At 37.6% G+C, this 22,292-nt stretch overlaps 1 protein-coding gene and 1 non-coding gene across 2 annotated transcripts; one reads left to right on the top strand and one right to left on the bottom strand.

Annotated features, from left to right (window-relative positions):
• Window positions 1-19,975: 19,975 nt before the first annotated feature.
• On the bottom strand, window positions 19,976-22,156 carry LOC147291995 (uncharacterized). The gene has a single exon (XM_086236102.1). The coding sequence runs from the start codon at window positions 22,154-22,156 to the stop codon at window positions 19,976-19,978; it is 2,181 nt and encodes a 726-aa protein (XP_086092228.1).
• On the top strand, window positions 21,678-21,781 carry LOC147291996 (small nucleolar RNA R71). Its single transcript, XR_015121573.1, has one exon. It is a non-coding gene; the product is annotated as a small nucleolar RNA R71 (small nucleolar RNA).
• Window positions 22,157-22,292: the final 136 nt, after the last annotated feature.

Genomic DNA, 22,292 nt, shown 5'->3' with positions numbered 1-22,292 from the left:
CGAAAAATCGTCCTTTTGGTTGGCACCATTGTTTTGCCAAGATGCAACACTTTGTGAAGTGGCAATATAAACCGTCGGACACTCCAACTGACACCCCCACCAAGTCTGACAACCCCATTGATGGCGATGTTGATGACATGGTTTAATTGAGCGCGAATGAGGACGTTCCAGCCTTTCAACCAATTGCCAGTAATCACCCGAGGCCACCTGGCAGAGATAAGTCAAAGAAAGCCAGATACGATAGTGCTCACTCAGCTGAACTTGCCGAAAGTATCACCAACCTTGTCCAATGCACGGAGTCGTTGTCAAAACAACAAGAGCTATTCATGGGGCGGTACGACAATCGAAAACAAAGGCAGGAAGACTTGATCATTATGGGCAAGTACCTCAACACCATGTTCGGAGATCAACAAGCGTTTTGGGAGGTACGACAGCGTGAAGTTATGGCAAGATGAAATTCAACTGTTGCAGCCGCGGCCAATCATGGCACTTCAAGCTCGAGAGGGTACTATCCTAACACTGACTTTTCACAATTTGACTAAATGTATTTTTATGTGCGTTTCAATTATGTTTATCGTCTACTTTATTTAAGTGTATGTTGTATCAATATGTGTGTACTCTTTGTCGTGTAGTTTTATGAATTTTAATAAATTATCCTATTATTAAATGTCACGTTTCTAAGTTATGAGCAAGTATCAGATTCCTATACATTGAGGCACATCGATAAGACCGTACGATTCGTTTACGTTTACTAGATGATAAGCTTCTGAGCAGTTTATGTTTCCAAAATGATAAGATTTTGATTCTATTAAATTTCACTTTTAATCTAGTCCATTTGATCATTATCTTTGATTTCACATGTACCTCTATAAATATGATGGTTAAACATACGCTTCAATCACACTAATTTTCAAGATGTCTTTCACCAATGAGTTCGACAACTCAGATGATGAGATGTTTCAAAATCAAATGACAATATTTCATCAACAAATCACAAATCTCACAGTGTGTGACATGGGTGCTACAGCCGCTTATCAACATCTCAATGAAGAACCAAGACATCGAGGCACATCAAACCCATGACGCCATATATCTCGAGACCGAGAAGTTGGCCACAATCTTATCATGAGCAACTACTTCAATCTTGACCCGAGATTTACTGACGAGATGTTTCGTCGGCGCTATCGAATGAAGAAATCATTCTTCCTAAAGATACTTCAAGATGTGTGCAACTATGATAACTACTTAATTTCAACAAAGACAAGACGCTGCTGGAAAATGGAGCTGCACGTTGGAGCAGAAGGTGACTTCAGTCATGAAAATGCTCTTCACTGAGTACTCGGCCGATGCCCCAGACAAGGGATTCCAAATTTGTTAAAGCACAGTGCTGTAGTCTTTGAAGAAGTTCATGAGAGTGATTCCGGAGCTATATGGAGCAGAGTACCTCCGCAAACCAACAGTTGTTGATCTTCAACGACTGTTGCATAGGGCCAATAAACGAGGATTTTCAGACATGCTCGAGGGTCTAGATTGTATGCACTGAGAGTGGAGCAATTGTCTTGTGGGACACTAGGAGGCATATCAGGGGCATTATCACACCCCAACTGTGATACTTAAGGCAGTTTCCGGGTACGACACGTGGATCTAGCATGCCAACTTTGGTTGGCCTGGGAGCAACGACATAAGCGTCTTGGATGGCTCGCATCTTTTTTATGCTGAAGAGCAGCAGCGCAACCCTCAAATCAAATACAAAGTCAATGGTAACGATTACACAATGGGGTATTATCTAATCTGGTAAGAGATTAGATAATACCCTATTGTGGACCGGATTTACCCTAAATGGGCCACGTTGATTGAAACAATATCGAATCTAGTTAGTAGAAGATGCTAGTGAACTATTTCCAAAGTATCAAGAATCATACAGGAAAGATGTTAAGAGGGCTTTCGGGATTCTGATGGTGAGATGAGAGATTCTCAAAAAACTCGCCAAATGATGAAGCATCAATGATCTCGGTTATATTTATGAAAACATGCATAATTATGCACAATATGATCATTGAAAACAAGCGGCCAGAAACCGAAGATGATGAATCTATGATGACATCGACCACATTGAGGAAAAGATGTCCCGAGCTATGGCACGATATGACACTGAACCATATGATAGAGGTGAAAGTTATCGTCCACGTCGTGTAGTGGAGAGGTTTTCGCGAGTGATGTTGATTAGGTCAAGGGCACTCCACGATAAACTAAAGCAGGATTTGGTAAAGCACCTTTGGTTGCGCCAAGGAAGTCGCGCCCACGTACGACGCCAGCATTGAACATCAACGTTTTATGTGTGTCTTTGTGTTTGTCGTTTATGTGTGTTGCATTTTGTTTTGATTTCGAGTTTCTCGTAAAGCACATTTGTGTGCATGTTTGTGTATGTCGTTTTGTTCGGCCAAACTAGATATCTATTTTTGGGTAGGGTATAAGAATGTTTACGTAAACCCACGTGATTCGCCCGAGGCCACCCGTGGGAAAAACTAAAGATTTTCGTGGATGCATTCCTTTGTTGTTGAGTGTTGTTGTTGTTAATTTTATGTACTCATTATAGTATTTGAGATGTTTTAGTATGATTTTTTAAAAATGTTTGTCGTCGTTTGTATAATTATGCTAAAATGAATTGTGTTGTGCTTACCATTTTTATGTATTTCAAACATTAAAAAATACTAAACACAACTTGAAAGACCATTGGTAGAGAGAAAATATAGAATTTATAAATTGGGTAATAATATTATAAATCCAAATATATTCGATTTGAACTTATATTAAAGATCTCTTTAAAATAAAACTAATGATATAATTTTTATAAATATTTAAGTTCTAAATTGTAACTTAACCATCATTTAATCTAAATTAGGTTTAATTTAATTAGGTACAATTGTGTTTCTCTCAGTTATGACTCTCAGCACCATTGCAGCTTCAGCACATATGACTATCACTATCAGCACTATTCAAGTCATAAAAATACTATTCAGTCCATGTATTACTCTCAGTCTCACCCTCACTACTGTAGATAGCCTAATTTGTGAAATACTTAATATGAAAAGACTATAAAGAACTACTATTAGTCTTTTTAAAAACAAAACAATAAACAAAAAAACAGGGGAAGAACAACAACCATTTAAGACCAAGACCCGATCCTAGTCCCTAGCCCCCAACCTCCTGCCATCCCGATGCCGAGCCCTAGATCGTTGGCAACTCTCTCTCTCTCTTTCTTCTCTCTCTCTCTCTCTCTCTCTCTTTTCGCACCTATCTAAGAGCAAGACCCGATCCCAGTCTCTCTCTCTCTCTCTTTTCGCACCCATCTAAGACCAAGACCCGATCCCAGTCCCTACCCCCAACTTCCTGCCATCCCACCATCGAGCCCCACATCGTCGGCAACTCTTTTCCCTTCTCTCTCTCTCTCTCTCTTCACACCCCTTATCAAACGGAAATGGACGCAGGCAATGTCATACCCCAAATTTTTTACTTATGATAATTTTGTTACTTAAATTTTTCAACCTTGTACTTAAAGTTTGTTTACAAGAATTAGAAATTTCCTTAATTTTGTTTTAACTAACTAAAACCTTTAATTGTGGTTCTACAGTTTAGTTGTGTGGAAGTGAATTTTGGAAATAAATCTATAAGTTCGTCGCTCAAGGCTCTTTTGGGTGACGAAATGGCTTCATCACCTAAATTGTGAAACCTTGAAGAGTATAATTCTATTAACTTTTTTCGTTGAAACCTTGTCGTTTCAATAATTGTAAAGACCACAATATGATTTCAATGATTGGAGCCATTCAATTTCTATGTTTATACTCAAAGATCATCCATGCAAAAAATCGCCCAAAACGAAATCCATCTAGCCGTTGGATTTTCAATAGAAAAACCACGATCGTTCATACGTTCGACCCCCGTTACCTATCTTCTATATCTCTGATTGAGCTAATTTTTTGCAGGAATAATCTTTGAGTAGGAAACTAAAAAATTAACGGTTTGTGTCTTGGGTTCATGTTGATGTTCTGATGGATAATATCTCAAATTAATTATTCATTTAATAGGCATATCGCAAATTACCATTAGGTCTAGTGGATAATATCCAGTCTCTCTTTGTCAGAACACGTGTTGAGTTTAAATCTTATAGATGTCAGTTGGTTAATAAATGAACAAAAAATTAGCAAGCATAGGTTATATTTAGCAAGAACATGTTTCATTTAGTATTAGGTTTTGTTTATATTTCTTTTCTTTTTGGGTCATTTTGGTTTAAATATATACTAAATGAAATATTTATTTAATTATTTTAACTACTAAAATTTTTGGCATTTAAGTTTAAAAACTAGTCGCAGTTGTTGGGTTAGCTGATTAGAATGGCTGTAAAATTTGCCCCCTACACTCAAGTTGGATCCACCCTCTCCCGAAAAAAAAAAAAAAAAGAAGTTTAAAAACTAGTCAAGAAGCCAAGCAAAAACCTCATCTAGCAACTTTCAAATGCTCATATATGACAATCACCACCATTGTGTTTGCATAACAAGCACATGTTATTTCCTTTGTAGTTTGTTAATATAATTTGGGATCCATTAGGGTTTATAGTGTAGTCTAAATCATAAGCTCATAATCATTATAAATATAATCTCCAGCCATGTGATTGATGATCGAGTAGTCACAACTACACTAATCTAGAAAACATTACAAGTGTTCGAACACTGGCCCAGGCATTGGAATGCATAGAGAGAGAAAGAGAGAGACCCTTAAGGTTCCCAATAGATTTTTGAGCTAACTACATTTTAGTACTACAACTTTATATGTTGTTTCAAGTTAGTACCCTAACTTTGAAAACTTACAAAAAAAGTACCCCAACTTTCATTTTGTGTCAAAATAATACCTCTGTTAGTGAAATTGTTGTCTGCTGACATAGCAGGGGTATTTTCGTCTTTTCTCCATATGTAAAAAAAATAATATTTTAAAGAACAAATTACACAAAAGTACCTCAAGTATACACCTAATTTCAACTTAGTATCTCAAGTTTCAAAAGTTGCTCGTCAGTACCTCAACTATCATTTCGTGACAACCACATACCTCCGTCAAGTTTTTCGTCTGAGAGACCTTTAACTATCTACGTGGCACACTGACGTGGCTTTAAAAAATGCCACGTGGACAAAAAATATAATAAAAAATGAAATAAACTTTAAAAAAAGAAATAATTATTAAAAAAAAACTAAAAGAATTAAAAACCTAAATAATTAAATTTAAAAAATAAAAAGAAAAAAAATAAAAAGAAAAAAAATAAAAATAACCCAGCTACCACCCCTCCCTCCGAGACCCACCCCAACCCAGTCCCTCCTTCCCAGCCACCCACCCCGCCACCGACCCACCCGGCCACCCACCCCCACTCTCTCCCCGCCTCTCTCTTATCTCTCTCTAACTCACTCTTTCTCTCCCCAAAACCCTAGCCCAACCTTAGCCCTGAGCCCTCCTCCCTCCGCCTCCCCCGCGTCGGCCACCCAACCCACCCACCTCCCTCCCCCTCTCCGGCCACCAGCTTCATCCCTCTCTTTCACACAAACACACACACACACACACACACACACACACACACACACACTCTCTCTCTCTCTCTCTCTCTCTTTCAAATCTGAATGCAGGGGGTTGGGCTGGGTTCGGAGGGACGCAGGGGGAGGGCAGCGATTGGGGCGGGGTGGGGTGGGGAGGGGCTGGGGTTTCGAGGAGAATGAGAGTGAGTTAGAAAGAGAAAGTGAAGGACAGAGAGAAAGAGAAAGTGGGGTAGAGAGAGGAGAGGGGCGGGGAGAAAGTGCCACGTCGAGGGTCGGCGGTCAGGGAAAGAGAAGCGGCGGGAGGGAGGGGTGACTGGGCGTAGGGGTAGGGGTGGTTGGGCGTGGTGGAGAGGTGAGGTAGAGAGAGTTTTTTGTTTTTTGTTTAATTTAATTATTATTTTTTTTGTTTTTAATAATTATTTGTAGTTTTAAATTTTATTTTATTTTATTATTATTTTTTTGTCCACGTGGCATTTTTTTAAGCCACATCAATATGCCACGTAGGCAGTTAACGGTCTGGTGGATGAAAAAGTTGACAGAGGTACCTAAGTGTCAAAAAATAGTAGTTGAGGTAGTTTATGCAACTTTTTTTTATTGGGGTACCCAAGTGAAAAGCAGTGTAAACTTGAGGTACCTATGTGTAATTTGCTCTTAAAAAATCTATAAACTTCTAAAAATGAAATAATTATAAAAACAAAACAAAAAAAATTAAAAAAACCAATAATTCAATTAAAAAAACAAAAACAAAAATTAACACAGAACCATCAACAAAAATCAATACAAATCAACCGAAAAACCATTTGCATTAAACCCCAAAAACCCACAACCCCTTCTTCTTCCCCACCTAGCAACCCTTTCTCCTTCCCAACCCAACAGCCACCCCCCAAAACCCGAGCTACCCTCCTCCCTCACCAACCTCGCATCACTAGTGTGAAGCTGTTTAGCTTCTGCAACTCAAAACCACCACCCAAGACCCACCCTAACCCACAACCCTCCCCTCCCTCCCAACCACACACTCTGTCGCCGACCCCACCACCCACAACCCTCCCCAGGCTTGTTGAAGATCTCGACATCGATTAGCCGCACACGGTGGTCAGATGAGAACGCCAAAGGTACCACAACACTCAGAGCGATGAGGGGAACAAAACCCAACCAGTTCGGCATCCCAACTCCGTAGGAATAGGCGGATCGTCGCCGGAGGTGTCGTCGGCCCTTGGGTCTACTTTCGAGTTTTTGGGCAATTTTCTAGGAAAATGAAGGGTAGATGGAGGAAGCGGGAAGAGAGTGGAAGAAGATGGGGGTGGTCTCGTCGGAGAAAGAGGTCAGGAAGAGAGAAGAAAGAGAATCGAGGGGGGCCGCTGAGAGAGAGAGAGAAAAAAAAAATGAAATAAAAGTTTTTTTTGTTTTTATAATTTAATCATTAGGGTTTTAAATTTTTTTGTTTTTTATAATTATTTATTTTATTTTTAAAAGTTTTTTTTTTCTACATAGCATTTTTTTAAAGCCATGTTAGTGTGCCACGTAAGCAATTAATAGTCCCTTAGATGAAAAACTTGGCAGAGATATGTGGTTATCACCAAGGTATTAAATTTCGTTTTTTTAGGGTTTCGAAATTGAAACACATATTCAACAATTTTTCGTGAAGTTTTCATTGAAATTTCGGCAAAATTTATCGAAATTTTCCTATTTTTTTATTTTCTCCAACTTCGGAAATTCACCAAAAATAACTCAAGACTCAAAATAATTCACCGAAAAATTCTACGGACTCGCATTGATGAGTACTAATTTCGAATGACCTCATTTTTTCAGAAAAATTATACTCTCATAATTTAATTTTGAAAAAAATAATAATCGCCAAATTCTTGAATTTTTCTTTTCTAAAATTCATTTTCACACAACTAAGCTCTAGAACCACAACCAAAGGTCTAATTTAGTTAAAATAAACTAAAGAAAATTTCTAATTCTTTTAAACAAACCTTAAAACAAGTTTGAAAAATTTAAGTAACAAAATTATCGTAAGCCAAAATTTGGGTTGTTACACTTAGTGAAGACAAAGCTTGGTTGGTTGAGAAGCACAGGAAAAAAGGAAGGAAAAAAAAATGAAAAAAAAAAAAAAAAGAAGACAGAAGAGAAAGGCACGTACGGGAAAAAAAAGTAAGGAAAGAAATAAAAAAGAAAAAAAAAAGAGAAAAAAAAGGAGGGGGGGGGTTTAGGGCCTTTGGGTAATTGGAAAGAAAAAAAAAAGTTTGGGATTTTGTTTAGTTATTTTAAACCCTAAACTCTAATACATTTCTATATAAAAAAATAATTAAAAATATCCTAAAGGGCCTAAAACCTAATATCCTAAAGAATATAAAGTATATAGGGTTTAATGTATAGATTATAGAGTATAAAGAGTATTATGGTATATAGAGTATATAGAGTATTAGGGTTTAGATTTTAGTTTATAATTAAATTATAGAGTATAAAGAATATACTAATTTTATTTAACAGTATTTACTCCAGCGCGCATTATATTCACCTTATATCAAATGAAACCTACTATATAATTTGGTTTTTTCAATGTTTTTTATCAATTTAGTAGATAATATGTTAAATAAACATATGGTAAAGTTTCATTAAAAATTTTCGTATTTTGATATCAATTTCTGTCGTTTTCGTCTAATTTTTGTCGAAATTTAAGAATCTTCTGAAAATTTCCGTCGAAATCCGAAATTTAATTCCTTGGTTGTCACCAAATGATAGTTGAGGTACGGACGGGCTACTTTTGAAACTTGAGTTACTAACTTGAAATAAGGTGTATACTTAATGTATTTTTGTGTAATTTGCTCTATTTAAAAAAACTTTGAATTAAAAAAAAAAAGGAAGACTTAGAGTCGAGTCCATTGTATAAGTTTTTCTTAAACTAAGACCGGTAGTAATTTAGACTTTTTAATCATGTCCTTTTTTTTTTTTTAACAGCTTATATTAGGTTTTAAAAAGCTTAAAATCCCGGAGTTAAAACTAGGGCTAGGCACCAAAACCGGATACTGAAAACCAATCCGATTTCATCCCGTTCTGTGTCAATTTCATGCCAAATAATGATACCAACCAATATCTCATACCGAACCCGTACCGTACCATACCGATCATCAATGAGATGAGAGTGGTTTCCACATATCAATCTAATACCATCTCATACCGTACCGAAAATATCATTCTTTTAGACTTCAAGATATTGTTTTAGATCTCTATTTAAATATTATCATTGCAAAACAGTCTAAAAATATTACTAGTTTATAATTTGAGTTAATTACACTTACATCCCCTGAGGTTTATCGTCTTTTCACATACACCCCCTGGGTTTTCAACAATTACACATACACCCCCTGAGGTTTCAAAACTGTTGCATATAACCCCCTATAATGAGATAAAAAATGATGAGAAATTATACAAAAAGACATACTAAGGGGTTAAATGGCCTAATAAAATTACTCAAGGTGTAAGGTCCAACCTCAATATAAATATTTTTTTTTTGTTTATTTATTTTTTTCTCTTGTAAGGGTTATATGCAATAGTTTTGAAAACTCAGGGGGTGTATGTGTAATTTTTGAAATCTCAGGGGGTGTGTGAAAATACAATAAACCTCATGGGGTGTAAGTGTAATTAACACTTTATAGTTTATATAGTTTATATATTATAAAAATATTACTAAAAGTCCAAAACTATAATTTATAGTTTATATACTAAAATTATTATTGTATAGGGTTAATTTTTATGGTTTATATAGTTTATGTACTAAAATTATTATAGTTTAAGGTATAAGGTTTCGGACTTTACAGTTTAGGCCCTTAGGGGATAAGGTTATGGCATATAATACTAATTATAGTTTATGGGTATAAGGTTATGGTGAGTAATACTAACACAATGATAGTATATAAGTATATAACATATAACATATACTATATAACATATATTATATAACTATATACTATATAACATATAACATATACTATATAACATATAACATATAACATATACTATATAAGTATATATTGTATAACATACAAAATATAACATATACTATATGATAGTTTATAATACTATAATTTATATATGTAACATATATAAGTATATAACATATAACATATACTATAGTTATCAACCCTACTGTTTTTTTTTTTAAATTTATTTGGCCAAACTCCAATCCTAATGTTATTTATTTATTTATTTGATTTTGCCAATTGAAACCCCAATTATATGTTATTTTGACAAAAAAAAAAAAGTTTAAAAGGTTGACACAATCTCGTACCATCTCGTTCCATCTCATTCTGGATATGGTATGGTATGATTTAGATTCACTTATTGAAATGACAATCTCATCCCGTCCCGTACTCATATTGTGGGATTTGGAATGGTAACTGGTCCATCTCGTACCATCTCATCCCGTGCCCAACCTTAGTTAAAACATAACATGCAGCCTCTACAAAAGCTTACTCTACACCTTAGGAGGGGAAATACCCTTCAAATCGTCTCATACTCATATTCCGGGATTTGGAATGGTAATTGGTCCATCCCGTACCATCTTGTCCCGTGCCCAGCCCTAGTTAAAACCTAACATGTAGCCTCTACAAAGCCCACTCTACACCCTAGGAGGGGAAATACCCTTCAAATCGAGAGATGACTTTATTATGAATTAAAATGATTTTCTCATAAATTAAAAAGACTTTATTATGAATTAAAAGACTTTCTTTATAAATTAAAAGGATTTTTTTTATGAATTAAAATGATTTTCTTATAAATTTTAAAACAATATCAGTTTCCATCTAAAAACTGTTTTTTTAAAAGACCCAAACTTAATTATCTCTAAAACAAATTGGGCAAACTATAAAATAGTACCTCAAGTTTGTTTCGTATTGCAAGTTGGTACCCCCACTTCAATTATCAATGATCTCATACATGGGCGAATCTATGTTATGGGCTGCAGCCCAAGTGATTTTTTTTGTTTTTTAAGCCCAATACCTATTTTTAGAAAAAAAAAAAAAAAAAAAAACCCAGTACCTATTTTTTATGTTTGATGTGCATTAACCATCATTGTAGTCTTGTAGACTTGTAGTCACATGGGATGTGGAAAGATTAACCAAAAAATAAAATATTTGTTTTTTTTTTTTTTTTCTACTGAACATTAAACAAAGAATAAAGTTTCATAAAAAATTTGTTTCCTTCTACCTTCCCAATTCCCCCAATCCCCAAAAAGCAAAAGGGTCAAAATAGAAAAATTCAAAATATTTGATTCCATTGCTACATTATGTCAACTATAGTGGAAACAGGGTTAGCATAAAACTACCACTTGATTGTTAGACTGATTTGTCTGGTGTTGACTCTTCCTGTTTCTACATCAACGACAGAACAAACATTTTCATCTATGAAGTTTATTAGAAATCAACTTCGAAATAAAATAGAGGATAAGTTTTTTGCTGATTATATGATCATCCATATTGAACGAGAATTTTCTAATAGTATTAATAATGAATCGATAATTGATGATTTTTACTCGGTGAAGAAACGTAGGACCCAACTTAGATAGTCTTTATATAGTATTTGCATTGCATGTTTAATTGTTGTTCTGCTATCTTTTTTTTGTGTGATTTTTTATATTTAGATATGCATTTTGATGGATAAAGCTCATTACGTCCCCTTAATTATGTGTAACTTTTATTTTATGACAAAAATTTTTGGTAAGCTAAGTATAGCCCAGTCTACTTAGAAATCCTGGATTCGCCCCTGATCCTATACCTCATCTTTATTTTTTTGGCAATTACATACCTCTGTTAAATTTTTCATCCAAAACTCTATTAAGTGACGACGAAACGCACATGTGTCGCTAAAAAATAGCCACGTGACAAATAAATAATAAGATATTTTAAAATAAAAATAAATTATATAAAAAAAACACTTTTTTCTTTCTTCTTCTGTTTCTTGTCTGCAACTCTGTTCCAATTTCCAAAACTTTTTTTTTCTTTCTTCTTTTTTCTCTCTTGTTTTTCTTGTTCTGCTATTAAATAAAAACAAAAAACAAAAAATAACCCAGCCCTTTGCAAATCGCCAGATCTGCCTCCCATTATTTCTTATTTATTTTAGAGGACTTTTTTCCCAGTCATGCCGAGAAGGAAGGGGAGGTTGGTGGCAGTGAGGTAGAGGCCATGGCAGCTCTTGAGGCGTACCACGTGGGATTTGTGCTCGACCAGCTCGACTGTCTACCGGGCTTTTAGGGAGGTGTCGCTTTTGCTCTAGCGCACGGTGCGTTGGTCGTCATCGGCGACGAGGTACTTGTTGAGGTGGCTTCGGAGCCTAACGGCCTTGGCTTTGTTGAAGAACTCCATTGGGGATTTTGTTTGAATGGTGTTTGTTAATTTGTTTATGTGAGTTGGGGTTGGGTTGGGTGTGTGAATTTTTAATTGATTTGGGGAGAACTGAAAGGGTTGATTGTGTTGGGTCTTGCTTGTTGTATGTAATATCAAGTATGTATGACTGAAACTGCTTTTACACCCGTGATTGATTATTGTAACGAGCACGATTGCGAAAGCAGAAATTGGGAGGTAAATGTCGATTTAAGACTTGTTGACTTTTGACCAAAAAAAAAAAAAGACTTGTTGACGATGTGGCCAAAAAAATAAAAGACTTGTGGACGATGATGAAGCTTCCAAGTTGCACAATTTTATTGAGTTATAAAGCTTCAAGGTTGAAAAAAATAAAAAAAAGTTTTGGAGATTGGGAGAGAGTTGCAGACAAGAGATAGAAGAAGAAGAAAAAAAGCAGTGTTTTTTTTTTATTTTTTTTGCTTTTTTACCTAAATACCATCTGGATTATAGGGGTGTGCTATCGTACTACCCAAATTTTTTTTTTGTCAATTTATCACCTGAAGTATTAATATATGCCAATATGACACCTACAATCAATTTTTTTCTCAAATTTTCTAATTTGTCCTTTAGTATAATTAAGAAGAGAGAAGGAATGAGAGGAAGGGAGGCTGACATCGTCTGGGATGATGGTGAGTTGGCTGGGCTTTTTTTTTTTTTTTTTTTTTTTTTTAAGTGTATTTGGATTTTAATTTTGTTTTTTAGATATTTTATAATATGAATCAACAATATTACCCTTCAAGTTAACATAAAAATTGATAGAAATGGATGATAGGTGTCACATTGGTATATATTGATACTTCAGATAGTAAATTGACAAGAAAAAAAATTCAGATGGTATGAGAGCACACCCCCAATAGTCCAGGTGATATTTAAGTAAAAAAGCATTTTTTTTGTTTTTTATAATTTATTTTTATTTTAAAATATTGTATTATTTATTTGCCACTTGCCTATTTTTCAATGGCACATATGCGCCATATGTGCGTTTCGTCATCGCCACTTCCTTACTTAATAGAGTTTTGGATGGAAGATTTAACGGATGTATGTAATTGCCAAAAAAATGAAAATAAGGTATGAGATTGTTGAAAATTGAACTTGAAGTACCAACTTGCAATACGAGGTAAACTTGATGAACTCAATTGCAGTTTAACCAAAAAAAATTCTTCAAAAAAAAAAAATCTACAGCAATGGGTCGAGGAGGGGCTGGGTTGGGGGGAGAAGGGCGGGGAGGGTCTGGGTTTGGGGGGAGAGAGGTGGGGGTGGGTCGGGCTTGGGTAAGGGGGTGGGTCGGGGAGGGGCTGGGTTGGAAGGAGAGAGGCGAGGGGCTGGTGCTGGGGGGGCTGGTGTAGAAGAAGAAGAAGAAGAATAATAATAATAATAATTTTTTTATATGTATTTTAAAAGTTTTAATAACTAAGACATCCCTTCAACAACTTACCTTGATCTCGGCCCACCTCAGTGTTCGTTAAATTTTAATACTCGCAGTGCACGAATCTATATATAATATAGATGGCAAGCAAGGTCGATCCCACGAGGACTATTGTTGATCTTTAAATGATAATTCAAATGCTAAAAAAAAACAAGAAAATAAGACACTAGTGGCTGCCCAAGTTGTCACGCCTAGGGCAGCTACTTACTTGAATGAAACACACACACACACACGAGTTGGGGGGGGGGGGGTTTGTATGACTTGAAAACAGCAAAGTAAACCTATTTTAAAGACTAAGATGTGCAACTAGAGAGAGTATGAAAACAACAAGTTATCTTGTGGAAAATAGATAGATGATGATACTAGGACTCTAGGACTTTACCACTAGACCTCATATTCAATGTCATGGTGCAATTTCTGAAACTTTAATTCCTATTGATGAATGCATTCGCATATTCACCTATGGCATAGCATGAAATGCATGATTCCCCAAATGTACAAACTAGTGCATGGCGTCTACCCTAGTTTGGTACCCTAAATGCAACATAGGCATGATATCTACTTAAGAGTGCAGCAAGGTCCATTAACACACAAATGAGATTATGAATGCAAATAAAACCCTAAGGCATGGCGTCTACCTAGGTGCTTTAGTGATGATTCCACACAATCAGATTTTAGCCAATTACTAAGTCCTACATTGTTTATCACTCACATTAGGGGTTGATTGGTTGTCCTCACCCTAAATTGATTAAATTCTAGATGCAATAACCCTAGGTGATCAATCAAGGATTATAAACATATAAAGAACAATGATAACAGTGAAATCAAAATCATCAAATCCATGGAATTAAATAAACAGCAACTACATCACCAATCCATTGAATATTCGGCATATGGCTGAATCCTAGGCCTTACAAAACGTGATTAGTTCATGCTAGAAAACAAGAACATCAAAGAAATCATGTTTTTCATCTAACAATTACAAGAAAAGAGAAGAAGAAAAGACAAAACCCAAGGAGAGCTCACGCCTCCAGCAGCAGCCCCTCTCTCTCTATTTTCTGATTTTTTTCCAAGTTTGGGAACCCCCAAAATGAGAGAAAGAGATGTATATATAAGGATGTGCAGCAGCTAGGGTTATGAAGACTAGGAAATGCGGCAGCTAGGGTTAGGGTTAGAAAACTAGGGTGTGCGACATGGGCTTGGCTTCTTGGGCTTAAGTGACTTGCGCAAGGCCCTAGGGTTTCTCTCTCACATTTGCGCATGGTGTAGCTGACCCCTATGGGCTTGCATGTAGCTGATTTCCTCCCCTAATGAGCCTCCAATAAATCAGAAATTAAAAGGAAATAAATAAGGTAATATTCAATCTGATTTTTAGAGCCCAATTAGGGAAGATAATCCTTGCAAGGTGCCGCCAGCCTTTCTCTTAGCACACACGCCACTTCTCATGTGGTTTGGGCTGGGCTTCCACTTCTTTCATGCTCTTGGACCCTCTCTTGGTCTTGGGCTTCTCTTTAAACGGCAAATATTCATTTAAGCTCAAAATGGGCTGATTTGCATCCATTTATTTCCTATGGGCTTTTCCATCTACAAAAGAGAGAAGCACAAATAAATAACACAACATATAGGGACTAAGTACTAAATACATGAAGATAGAGGGCCTAAAATGCATACATTTAAGGACCCAACAAATTCCCCCAAACTTATCATTTGCTAGTCCCTAGCAAAACAAAACAAAAACTACACTAGGACTCTAAAAACAAAACAACCTAACCGTCCACCAAAAATCTCACGTATGCTTGATCATTCATAACTCAAGCAAATAGATTACACACTAGTTCCAGAGATTACCAAATGCCAACACTAACTCACAATCAACAAGGTTAAAGCATCATGTGCGTAAGACAATATCAACATAGTTTTCAATCGGAACTTTCAAGCAAACTTGAGTAATCACAAGCAACTAGTGTCACTTCAATTCTCACAAAGATAGTCACTCACAAATAAAGCACTGAGATATTGGTTAAATAATGATTCACTCAAAACGCATATGTGAGCGAGTTTATGCATACAAATTCAAATTACTCACATATATGTAAGAACGAAAACACAAGTGAAAGAATAATGATCTCATGAAAGATACCAAATACCCGAAATCAAATCAAAATACAATATGCTTCCATCTCATCTAATCTCCACATTAAGACTACACTTCACCTAATTAAGATCATATAGGACTTTACATATGGGTTGTAATGGGGCTAACGGTGAAGGGTTTTAACAAGAAAGGCATGGAAAACACAAAGACTTAAGGGAACCATAGAGAATCAGGTTTTATGTTTTGTCATTTCATTCTTAAACACTTTGGCGACTAAGCTTGCATTTTTAAATTTGCACACTTTTGATACACATGCCTACCCTTTTCACTTTTTTTTTTTTTTTCTCTTTTCTTTTGGGCACGGCAACATATTCAATTCCTTTTCTTTTCTTTTTCACATTATTCTCAAGCCTTGCACACAAATGAACAATTATCATAAACCAGTTCTCTACAATCCCTTAAGTATGGGTAGATACACACAATGGAAGGGTACTTCCCCCAAACAAGGGGCTGGCACGGGTAACATGGTTAAGAAACAAAAAAGCTGACAAGGCTCAACAAGGCAACTAGGGGTATAAATGAACACAAAAAGGATGGCTAGAATGGCACAAACGAGACAAAGAAGGCCTAAATCATTCCCTAGGTTCCATGTAGTTACAACATGCTTCAATTAAATTGAGATGGAAGTTCTATCATTTGATTTAAAATGATGCACATTTCAAGCATTTGATCAAGTGAAAAACAATGAGATCATGCAAACTCTAGATATTCAATGAACATATGGAGTATTTGCATATAACCCTCAAAACAGAAGCATTAAGGCTCGAATCTCACAAGGCGTATATAAGTTTCACCAGAAGCCTAGATCATACAAGCATGCAATCATTTTCAGTCTAAATTATGCTGGCATTGTAATCCACACAAAGATAGCTCAAATATGCTCAAAATGAGTTATATGTCAAAAGAATAATCAAAAGAACTAGTTTCATCAATTCGACCAAAGTATGCAAGATCAAAGCATTTGCAATTCATCATAGTGGTGGACAGGAACCTAAAAGTCATAAAAACAAAAATATTTTTGGTATTTTTCAAAAATTTGAACGAAAAGTTTCAAAACCTAAACCTAAAACTCTTCCCCCAACCTTAAATGAAACATTGTCCTCAATGTTTCAAACTAAGCATGCAATGAATCATTCAAGCTAGGAAGACAAAAACCCTAACGACCTAGAAACACTCTAGAACTAAAGGAAAGCAAAAGGTTAAGAACTCCCTGATATCCATGCAAACAGCCATAGGGCAATGTTTCTTCTCTCAAATGTTGGGTTGCGTTCCAATCAGCGCTAAGTTTAGAGTCTTCAGCCAGACTTGGCAGTACATCATGCTAATGGAACAGGATCCTCCAAGAGCATGTTCTCCTTCGAACGCTCCATATTAGCCTCCAAGTAATGCTTAAGCCGATGGCCATTCACCTTGAATGTATTCTTTGTCTTTGTATTGCAGACCTCGACTGCACCATGAGGGTAAACATTAGTAACAGTAAATGGACCATACCATCGAGAACGAAGTTTACCTGGAAAGAGTCTGAGGCGAGAATTGTAAAGCAAGACTTTCTGACCCACTTCAAAATGTTTCCTCAAAATGGCCTTGTCATGGTAGGCCTTAGTCTTGTCTTTGTAAATCCTAGAACTCTCATAAGCCTCATTCCTGAGTTCTTCCAACTCACTCAATTGTAGCTTCCTATGCTTACCTGCCTCATTCATCTTAAAATTGAAATGTTTAATAGCCCAATATGCTTTATGCTCTAATTCGACCTGTAAATGACATGTCTTACCAAAAACCAACCTGTACGGGGACATACCAATGGGAGTCTTATACGCTGTACGATAAGCCCATAGAGCATCTAAGAGGCGATCTGACCAATCTTTCAGGGAGGAGCTCACAGTCTTCTCCAAAATTTGCTTAATTTCCCTATTACAGATCTCAGCCTGTCCACTCGTCTGGGGGTGATAAGGTGTAGAAACCTTATGCTTGATGCCATATTTGCTCAGCAAGGCCGTAAATAACCTGTTGTTGAAGTGAGATCCTCCATCACTAATAATAGCTCTGGGAGTGCCAAATCTTGTAAAAATATGATCCTTAAGAAATCTGAGGACAACTCTAGAATCATTAGTCTTGAATGGAATTGCTTCCACCCATTTCGACACATAATCAACCGCAAGCAAGATATATAAATAACCCTTGGAAGAGTTAAAGGGACCCATGAAATCAATGCCCCAGACATCAAAAATCTCAACAATAAGAATGAGGTTAAAAGGCATTTGATTTCGGGAAGAAATGTTACCCAACTTCTGGCACCTATCACAAGTGGTACAGAATGTATAAGCATCCTTGAACAGACTAGGCCAGTAAAAACCACACTGCAACACTTTTAGAGCCGTCTTCTTTGCTCCACCATGTCCTCCACATGCATCAGAATGGCAAAAAGTTAGTATAGACTGAAACTCAGATTCTGGCACACACCTTCTGATGATCTGGTCGGGGCACCACTTAAATAGATATGGATCATCCCATATATAATACTTAGCCGTGCTAATGAGTTTCTCCTTCTGAGCTCTCTGTATGTCACTTGGAAGTTCTCCTGTAACAATATAATTAACAATATCAGAGTACCAAGGAACATAAACAGACAATGAGAACAACTGCTCATCTGGGAATCACTCATTCAGAGGGAGAATGTCTTCCGCTGCAGTAGAACTGTGCACCAATCGGCTAAGGTGATCCGCCACCACATTCTCTGAGCCCTTCTTATCCTTGATCTCTAGGTCAAACTCCTGGAGCAGCAAAATCCATCTAATTAGCCTGGGCTTCGCATCTTTCTTCTGTAGAAGGTACCTGAGAGCTGCATGATCAGAAAACACAATCACTTTAGTTCCAATCAGATATGACCTGAATTTCTCTAAAGCAAAAATGACAGCCAAAAGCTCCTTCTCTGTAGTGGAATAATTCAGCTGGGCATCATTGAGAGTCCGACTGGCATAGTAGATAACATGTGGTATCTTGTTCACTCTCTGCCCTAACACAGCTCCCACAGCATAATCAGAAGCATCGCACATCAGCTCAAATGGCAAACTCCAATCAGGAGGCATAATGACTGGAGCTGATGTGAGAAGAGTCTTCAATCTGTTAAATGCGGCTAGACACTCATCATTGAATTCAAACGGCACCTCCTTGGCCAACAATCTACTCAAAGGCTGAGCTATTTGAGAAAAATCCTTAATGAACCGCCTGTAAAAACCTGCATGACCAAGAAACGATCTCACATCTTTAACTATCAAAGGTGGAAGATTACTTACCATATCAACCTTTGCCTTGTCCACCTCTATCCCTTTACTGGATATGACATGGCCAAGAACAATACCCTGTTGTACCATAAAATGACACTTTTCCCAATTCAAAACCAAATTGCATTCCTGGCATCTTTCTAAAACCAAAGCAAGATTATGGAGGCATTTATCATAAGAAGAACCAAATACACTAAAGTCATCCATAAATACCTCTATTATATGCTCCACCATATCGGAAAAAATGCTCATCATGCATCGCTAAAAAGTACCTGGAGCATTGCACAAGCCAAAGGGCATGCGCCTGTAGGCAAAAGTGCCATAGGGACAAGTAAATGTTGTCTTCTCCTGGTCCTCTGGGGCTATAGCTATCTGGTTGTAGCCTGAATACCCATCTAAAAAGCAATAATGGCTATGACCTGCAAGACGTTCCAACATCTGATCAATAAAAGGTAATGGAAAATGGTCTTTCTGAGTACCTGAGTTAAGTTTCCTGTAGTCTATGCAGACACACCACCCTGTCTGTACTCGAGTTGGCACCAGCTCATTTGCATCATTTCTGACCACTGTGACACCAGACTTCTTAGGAACCATCTGCACCGGACTCACCCATTTGCTATCTGATATTGGATAAATAATACCCGCATCTAACAACTTCAGCACCTCCTTTAGCACAACTTCCTTCATCACTGGGTTGAGTCTACGCTGAGCCTCTCTAGTCGGCTTGGCTCCATCCTCCAACAATATCCTGTGCATACACCTCGAGGAGCTGATTCCCTTGATATCTGCAATACTCCACCCAATGGCTGTTTTGTGCTCTCTCAGCACTCTCAACAATTTCTCCTCTTCCTCTGCATTGAGGTTGGAAGCAATGATCACAGGTAATGTGCTTCCCTCACCCAAATAAGCATACTTCAGATGCTCAGGCAAATCCTTCAACTCTAGCTTAGGTGCCTGCAACACAGAGGGTACAAGTTTTGTATCATAAACAGGTAAAGGCTCAAAAGTAGAAATATACATACCTGAACAGCGGGGTACGGCCTCTAAGTGAGCCAAAATGCTCTCAACCTGCTCATCCTCATGCACAGCCATAGGGCTATGAATCAAAGCCCTATCCAACGAATCACTGCTACAACTCACATTAAACACCCGTTGACAAACCAAATCCATAACATCCACCCAAAAGCACTCATGCTCATCACTGGGTAATTTGAGTACCCAAACACTCTGAACTCAATGGTCTGTCCCTGCACATTCATAGTTAGTGTACCCTGTTGAACATCAATTTTTGTACCTGCAGTGGCCATAAAGGGACGACCAAGTATCAAGGGTAATTGTGCCTCATACATAGGTACGGCTTCCATTTCCAAAACTAGGAAATCAGCCGGCAATATCAATCCATATACTCTCACAAGTACATCCTCCAAAATTCCTCTGGGGTACTTAACTGATCTATCAGCTAACTGGATACTCACAGAGGTCGCCTTCAGCTCACCTAAATTCAGAGTCTCATACACAGAAAATGACATTAAATTCACAGAAGCACCTAAATCAAGGAGAGGTTTCTCAAACCTACAATCCCCAATGATACAAGGGATAATGAAGCTGCCTGGGTCCTTGAGCTTGGGAGGTAGCTTCCTCTGAAGCACTGCTGAAACCTCCTCAGAGACCTTCACTATCTCGAACTCCTTGAATCTTCTCTTGTTAGTGCACAAGTCCTTGAGGAACTTTGCATACCTGGGCACTTGCTTAATCGCATCTAGAAGGGGAATATTGATCTCCACCTTCCTGAATATCTCCATAACACCCTTCAGAGGGTCCTCTTTCTTAGCCTTCTGCAACCTGCTAAGAAAAGGAGCATGTATACAAATCAACATAGAAGGGTCAGATTGTACCTGAGGTAAGGGAAAACCCTTGGGAGCTATGACATGATTGCCTGAAGATGGCACAGAAGGGTCTAAGGTATCCTTAACAGGTTCGGCTATGATCTCAGGTGCATCTTCTGACTCGACACCTTCCTCAACAACTTCTTCCTCCTCTTTCCCAACTATCTTTCCCCCTCTGATTGTAATAGCATTCACCTGCGTATTGTTCTTGGGGTTAATGATCACTTGCCCTAGAAGTCTCCCTGGCTCTCTCTGATTCAGTGCAGTAGCTAACTGGCCCATTTGTTGCTCAAGATTCGCAATGGCCCTATCAGTCTTCTGCATATGCGTCTCTGACTTCTGAATGAAAGACTGTGTGCTCTGAGCCATGGATGCAATCAAATCTTCCAAGGACTTTTTCTGAGGCTGTTGTTGTTGATAGCCCTGATGTGCCTGATGTTGTGGAAATGAACCTTGAGGCTGCTGCTGATTCTGGTTATTACTCCACCTGAAATTGGGATGATTCTGCCACCCTGGATTGTAAGTAGGAGAGAATGGATCATTCCTGGGCCTCTGATTATATGAGTTCAGCATGTTGGCCTGTTCTTGCACAAACTCAGGGAAATCGACACCATGAAGGCAAGAAATCGTTTCATGTCCAGGTGTAGCACAAATGGCGCAAACCTCCAATGATGGAGCTCTCTGATTTAGGGCAAGTATGACATCCATTTTGCGTTCCAGCCGAGCGATCTGCGCATTAGATGCAAAATTATTAGAAGTATTAACCTCATTAACATCAGCGCACTTACCTCTAGTATCTGAATGCATTGTTTCTCTTGCCATCTCTTCATAGAGGTCAGAGGCCTCCTGGGCCGTCTTATTCCTGATAGAACCACCTGAAAAATTAATCACAGCATTCCTACTCGCAGGGGTTAGTCCTTTATAAAATATTTGCATTAATAAGTTTAAAGGAAGTCCATGATGTGGACATTGAAGTAGCAATGTATTAAAACGCTCCCAAGCCTCTGAGAATGACTCATCTTGTTGAGAAAACTGCATAATCTTATCTCTCAGCATATCCGTCTTTTGAGATGAAAAGAACTTTTCTAGGAACTTCTTCTCAATTTCATCCCAAGTCCTCAATGATCCAGGTTTCAAAGAATTCATCCAAAACTTAGCTTTATCCTTCAAAGTGTAAGGAAACACCCTCATCTTAAGTTGATTCTCATTCACACCTGTCAAGGGCAAAAAGCTCACAGCATTAAATATATCTTTAAGGTGAGTTAGCAGATCTTCACTAGGTAAACCATGAAAAGAGGGTAGCATATTAAAGTGAGAGGATTTGAGCTCATAACTTCTTGCAGCAGGTGGCAAGGCAATGCTCGAAGGGGATGCAGGGATGGTCGGGATGTCTAGATCCCCCATGTGTTCCATGTTGTCTTTCTCGGCCATAACTTTTTCAAATTGGTGAGAGCTTGATGAAGATGTAGAAGACGGTGTAGGGGATGGCAAAGGTAGACGTGCTGCTGCTCGAACTAGTTCTGCCTTACTAGCTCCTTTCACAAAACAATCTGATTTGGGCTAATCT

Source organism: Dryas octopetala, chromosome 3, assembly GCF_963921425.1.
Source record: "Dryas octopetala chromosome 3, drDryOcto1.1, whole genome shotgun sequence".
Classification (NCBI taxonomy): domain Eukaryota; kingdom Viridiplantae; phylum Streptophyta; class Magnoliopsida; order Rosales; family Rosaceae; genus Dryas; species Dryas octopetala.
This window is presented reverse-complemented; position numbering and strand designations above follow the sequence as displayed.